Source organism: Cicer arietinum, chromosome 3, assembly GCF_000331145.2.
Source record: "Cicer arietinum cultivar CDC Frontier isolate Library 1 chromosome 3, Cicar.CDCFrontier_v2.0, whole genome shotgun sequence".
NCBI classification, from domain to species: Eukaryota; Viridiplantae; Streptophyta; class Magnoliopsida; order Fabales; family Fabaceae; genus Cicer; species Cicer arietinum.
The window spans coordinates 48305748-48312363 of NC_021162.2; the positions used below are offsets into that span (position 1 = coordinate 48305748).

The 6616-nt window shown below is 37.7% G+C and overlaps 1 protein-coding gene across 3 annotated transcripts in view; it reads right to left on the bottom strand.

The window, feature by feature from the left end:
- Positions 1-1256: 1256 nt before the first annotated feature.
- LOC101515631 (tyrosyl-DNA phosphodiesterase 1) overlaps positions 1257-6616 on the bottom strand; it is an 11377-nt gene continuing 6017 nt past the window's right edge. For 2 of the 3 annotated variants that reach the window (XM_073366576.1, XM_073366575.1), the window contains 8 exons: positions 4518-4621; positions 2966-3019; positions 2753-2843; positions 2567-2644; positions 2295-2448; positions 2149-2215; positions 1992-2059; positions 1257-1869 (listed from right to left, as the gene is read on the bottom strand). In XM_073366576.1, coding sequence (XP_073222677.1) covers positions 2053-2059; positions 2149-2215; positions 2295-2448; positions 2567-2644; positions 2753-2843; positions 2966-3019; positions 4518-4621 — 555 coding nt within the window. In that variant the 3' untranslated portion in view covers positions 1257-1869; positions 1992-2052. Of the gene's footprint in view, positions 1870-1991; positions 2060-2148; positions 2216-2294; positions 2449-2566; positions 2645-2752; positions 2844-2965; positions 3020-4517; positions 4622-6616 lie in introns of those variants that run through there. The other variant, XM_012713513.3, reaches the window with a different exon arrangement.

A 6616-nucleotide genomic window follows, 5' to 3' on the forward strand; every position in this document is an offset into this window, starting at 1 on the left:
ACCCCACACTTGAAAAATCCGAAAAGTGAGTTTTTCTGAAAAAAAGTTTTTACCGGAAATTTTAAGAGGACTGAAATTTCCGGTAGTTCAAAATCAATACCGGAAATTTCATTTTTTGAAATTTTCAGTATGCATTTTTAACTACCGGATTTTTCAATTTTCCAGTTTGTTTACCGGAAATTTCATTCCTTTTTAAAATTTTCAGTACACTGTGTAACTTTTTTTTTTATATATAATTTTTTATTGACCAGAGGAGCAAAAATAACAAACAAATTAAAAAAATATTCAAAAAAAAAACAAAAAAAATAACTACCGAATTTTTAAAATTTCCGGATTAACTACCGAAAATTTCAAAAAACGAAATTTCCGGTGAACAAAAACTAACTACCGGATTTTTCAAAATTTTTAAAATTTTCAGTAGCTTCCGGAAATTTCATTGACCAAATTTCCGGTAATAAATATAACTACCGAAAATTTAGTTGCAAAAAATTACTTACCAGAAATTTCAACGAGGGGTCAGGTTTTGGAGTAATTTTTTTTTACCGCTCACGTGAATGAATTTATTAAGGATAAAACTGAGTTTTTAAAAAATTGGGGGTACAAGTTTAAATGGGGGGTACAAAAGCTAACAGTCCAGCCTAGACTGCTTTGTTTGAGTACAAGAGGAAGTTACAATCTCTCGTTTTGGAAGCCCATTTCTCATTGCTTCTCTGATCATGTACGAGAAGAGCAATGGGAAGGCTGAATCCATGCCAAACATAAAAAGAAACTCAGATAAGCTCTTGAAGAAGCTTACGAAGATGAGTTACTCTCCAAATCACAAGACACCAAACCTGACATTGTTGCACACTACTAAGAAACCCATATACCCCCAAAGTTTCAATGGACTAAGGAGGGAAAATCAAAATTTTCAGGGTTCTTAAAAATTTTATTTTTCTAATAAATAATTAAATAAAAAACTAACTTTTTACTAAAAAAACAAGTTGACATCGCCACACTAGCATCGACGAATTTGTGTCATATCTATGACAGCCCATAAGTGTTTTTTGTCAAAATTTGTAAAAAGTAATAATGGTGTGCATGTTTTGAGATGGCTTGTAGAGTGTTTGTTTTCACGGTGAAAACATATCAAACTCACCATGGAAACAAAACAAGCGCTTAGTTGGAAAAAAACTGAAAGGATTAATCTATTGCAATAAAATAACTTAAAGGTCTACCGGAGCAATTTTGCTAATATAAATATGAAGACTAAAATATGAAGCACCGAATGTAACGCATCCACGTCATTTCCATACTGCAGAAGATACATTAACTTAAACAACAATTAGCCTTAGACTGTGTTATTGGAAAGCACATGAGCTTGGGATGCTTGTATTTATTTCATAGCACGCATGTTCAAAAGCTTAAAGCTATTGTCATGTGGGAGTATCTTTCTCCACCTCCACTATCAATTTGAAGATACAAATCCTAAAAAGTTGCTAATTGTGTCGCAAGTGCACTTTCAAACAATTTATGTAATCCGAAAATGCACTTTCAGACACGTGCGGATTTTAAGAAATTGAGGGATGTGAAAATTCAGCCCTTCTCACGTTCTCATTGGAGAGTTCACATCGATTTGTGCATTAGTGATCAGTTCAAAGAGTTGAGAAAAAGGAGAAAGTGCTACTCATAGCTTTGACTCAGACAAAATCCCAATGCTAGGAAGCACGAGACTACTTAAACCATATCCATCCTCCACTAAAACTACTTACACAGTGCTAACTTGCTACAGCTTTGACACAGTAGCCGCTCACTTTAAACATGCCCATCCAATGAAAAGAATGGATCCCTACTGCAAAGGAGCGTTGCTTCACTAAAGACCATGGTACCCTGCAAAAGTGAGCATAATTCAGATAGCACCCAAGTCAGCTTGATTCTTCGCATCCTCACCAACACTTAGTTCAACTTGATTTTTGACACAAAAATAACATGTGAATTGAAGAGTGAAATACCTTTGTCCAATTAACGACACACAACTGCATGAGAGATCTCTAGGTTGCAAAACGAATGGTGTCATGTTCTTCAAGCTTGCCAAATTTGAGTTAGAATACGGGAGAGGGGACCAATTCATATTTACACTAAGAATGCTATCAACCTTGAAATGCTTACATCCGAGGCCCAAGTTGACCATAGACATCTTTCTTAGAATATCGTCTGTCCCAACACCAGGGCACATCTGCAGAGGAAAAATGATGATAATTAGAAAACACATAATGGGTCAGCCCACTTAGAACAGGTGAGTAACAGGTCAGGACCTTCGGAAGAGTAGGGCAAGGGAGGGAGCTCATAAGGCACAGGTAACTGGATGATAACTTCAGATGATGAATGTGTAGTATCCCTTGTAAGCCCAGTTAGGGTTACAAGTTTAGTTTTCTTCATTTCAGACGTTTCCTGTGCCGAGCATTTGTCCTGTAATTCTCATTTCCATAGTCAGAAAGGTGATCAAAAGATCTCTTCTCTCTAACCAATTGAAGATTAATCATATCAAGAATAAAACATCATGAATGAGTAAGGAACTGTCTGATACCTTGGATAGTTTAACATTACTAGTACAGGAAAATTCACATCCACGTTTCGATAACGAAGATAGAAAGAGCACACCCAGCTGTAAGTAAAATGTGCATATAAATATTGTTTAGTGCATCCTCTGGAGCACTGGGTAACAAATCCTCCAAGCATAAGAAACAGAAATAGTCAGACAAAAAAAACACACCTCATATGAACGAATCATCAACTGACTATTATTCTTCTGAAGAGCTCCCCAAGCAGCTTTGCTCAGATTTGCAGAAGTTAACAAGAACCAACTATTTAGAAAGATGATGTTTCATGATTAACTATCTATAGCATGACTTAGCAGTGCACTAAAGTGTCAAAAATTCAACATTGGAAATCGAAGATTATAGAATAGGTCTGATAAAGCTCTTACGCGAGATTCTGATTATTGTATCGAGCAAAAGTCTTTATATGTGGCATTGCACGGCTGAAACGAAAAAAATAGGTGTAATTGGTGAGACACAAATTTGTGTTAATCTCCAAAAAAATTGGGAGATATATTCAGAGTTTTCAAGCAAGCGTAGAAGTTAGAACTGGATCAAAAAGTCAGAAATAATGCAAGAAACCAATCTTCATTGCAGAAGAAAATCAAATACAGAAGCAGGGATGAGGGATGTAGAACAGTAACTCTCTTCCATCCCAAAAGTGTCCCAATCCAAACCTTATATAACTAACCATGTAAAAATCCTATCAACCTGAAAATGAAAGTTATTTCTTCTGCTATTATAAAAATTATAATAATAAGTATAATTTCTATTTAGTCACTGGTTCTGATCCCCTGTCCCCTCTTCGACTTTGCCACCAAATAGGAGGCTAACTACCATCTGCCGTGTGCCAAGTTTTCTACTTTGACTTCTGGGGGTTCAAATGAATCGGCATTGCAGACCCAAGGCCCAAAATCACTAAAGTTTATGTCAGAAGGCCCAAGAAAGGGCTGGCACCTGAAAAATACTGTGAGATCACACCTGATAGTGACTGAGAGAGACTGTCTTAACTTACTGCCTCAGGGCAGTAATGGTGGGGAACTGAGGTATAGGCGTGAGGACTGTGTAAGAGAGAGGTAATATACGCCATAATGGGAGGAACCTGGGAAGTAGAGGGATTATCTCAATTCTCAAGTGAAGTAGAAATCACTAGTCTCCTTCGGCAACCCTATTTTTTACTCCCTAATCCCTATTTCCATGTTCCCTCGTCTGATTGATATCAATATCATCACATATTCTTAATTGTCTTTTTAAACCCGACACATGCAATCTAACCCTCATGGTCTCCATCAAGTCGTCCACTGCCTTTAGTGAGACTGCCACCACTCTCTTTCATCTCTTTTACCCTTCTCTCCATGGTCTGCATTTCCCCCCCACCCCCAATCTTGTTGATTCAATTCATATTCCGAGGATCTGAGAGCTACAGCACCAAACTGATAGAATCTGAATTTCAAGGTAAGTTCCACTTCAAAACCAATGCAGCTTATCTTTGGCAAGATATATGTTCCGGAGAATAAAACCCAACAACAACAGGGGCATGGCATGCCCAACAAAATACACAAAATCTGGGAGTTACAAAATAGGATTTGACCAGTGTTGTCGATGGTGGAAGACCAGAAATACGCCATATAAATACACCATTGGCGACCTATGGCAGTTGTCCAAAAACCGTCACACCATTCCGCCACAATGGCACTGTGGTTGCCATTTAACAACATTGGACTTGACAATAAACATAATGCCAACCCACTTTCCACAGCAAACCCACTTCCCTATGTCCTTCCTCTCTTACCTCAATGGGACTTTTCTACTGTCAAACAATATTTCAGTTTCTTTCCTCTCCTTACCTAAACATTGGTCTATGGTCTATCAAGTTTTATTTTAAAGGGAAACTTTTATATGTGCTGTTATAACTTCAATTGACTGATAAAATCTACTTACGTGCGACCAGTATGGTTTGCTTTCCATTTAGCCCAATACTTTCTCAAAAATGCTTTTTCCACATTCTTCATAGGACTTGGGATTGCATTTCCAGCAGCATAGCCCTACAGAATAATAATAAATGACAAAGAAGTTGTTCAGAAAGTTGCGCTTAAGAATTCAACTACGAAAAATAAATAAAAACTTGCTCATCTATATGTGCAACAGAAAATAAATTCAAAATAATTGTTCTAGTCAATAAATTATTTTTATAGCTGAGAAGCATTTGATGCAAACCTATATTGCAGAAAGGATAAATGGAAGAAAGCAGACCAAAAATGGAAATAAAGGAGTGTATTACTTCTGGAAGTGAAAGAAAACTGCAAAACGATGAATATCCTAATCTAATGTCCAGAGTCAAGCTCCTACAGAGAACAATATTCTATATCCATAACTAACACAAATTATTTTCTAAAAAATACCCCATAATTCTATCATCCACTCTCTATAACAAAGTTTTCCACAACCTAGTGGGGTTCGGGACTCCAAACTTAAAAGGACACCAACATGTTTTTATTTTTTGTACGACCCCTTTGTGACTTGACCCATTTTTCTATCTACCTTGTAAAAATATGTTATTTGTGTATTTCTTTTGTGAAAGAGTCACAACTGAATTGATTATCGGTGGGAATAAAAAGCGCCACTAATATGATTCATATGTGGGAATAGAGTCACCACCGGATTGATCGTCGGTGGAATAAAATGATTGTCTGAGCAAATGGTACCTTGTCCTTGAAACTAAGTTCTCACAAGCAGATACAATGCGGAACGAAGAGTTGAAAAATGAGGTTATTGAAAAATCACCACATCATGAAAAGACCTACAGAAGGGGGCTGGAGATAGGTGCATGCGCTCTCACGCGCGGATTTGGTGGAGGCGCATGGGACCCATACATAGAGAAGACGGACACGCGTGACAACGTGTGCAATGTTGGTTGGCGACGGAAGAAGCATTGTCGTGCTCGTCGGAGGATTGCGCGGCGGTGTTTGTTGGTTTTGGATGCGCACTATAAAAGAGGCAGCTGGTGTTGGCACAGCTGTAACAGAGTAAAAAAAAAGTGACAGCTGGTGTAAAGCACAGCTGTGTTTGAAAGAAGAAAAAAAAGTCACTGGAAAAACACACAGTGAAGGCGGTGCTTTTGAGGCCAGCTGTACCGTCGTGGCTGGTTGCTAGAAAGGCAGCTGCAGTTGATGGTGACAGATGACTATGGCAGACAATACCCCATGGAAGGCGGCCCTTAAGAGTAGCAGCGGTGGCGGCAACGGTGATGGTTTTGGTGAAAAACCAAAAGTGGTCAACAACGCCGCCAGGGTTGGTTCAGGCAGTGGCGGTGGCCCAGGAGGTGGCAGCTGAAATGGTTTCTCCAACAATGGTTTTTCTAAGAAGGAGCCGTCTTTATTTCATTGCGAATTTGCTAAACATCACTATTCTTTTTTTCTACGCAGCCATATAAATACCAAAATAAATATTCAAGTCTTCAGAAGTGATAATGGTAAAGAATATTTTTTTTTAAAAAGCAAGACTTAGGGCTTCAATATATTAACAGTGCAGCCTTGATCTGGACACTAAGGCACAGTAGTACAGCACTTTTAAAATGGTCAACTGTTACAGCCATGATTTTTACCGTTGGATAGGAATTTATCTATACTGTCCAATGAATCCAACAATTAAAATACGGATCCATAGGTGGCTCACTTTAAAAGTGGTGTGCACCATAAGAGTGTCATTGAAATATGATTCAGGGACCATTTAATTTACAAAAAAGTATGGGAACGGATAGGACAAACATAATTGTTCCATATTTGATATAAAAAAAAATTCAGAACAGGACAAAAAAAAGAAATGAGTAACAACACACACCCAAGTAGGAGTAGTTCTGATCCTCCTATCTAGTCTCCAGTATCAAGTCTATATGAATTCAAAATGATACTGATATTCTTCTTTGAAGAGTTTATGAAAATAACTCTTCTGTCTATCCCTGATACCATGTTTGGTGATCAATATTTATCCTCATCATTCTTTACGCATCTCACCTGATTCAAGCCTATTTTTCTTTCCCT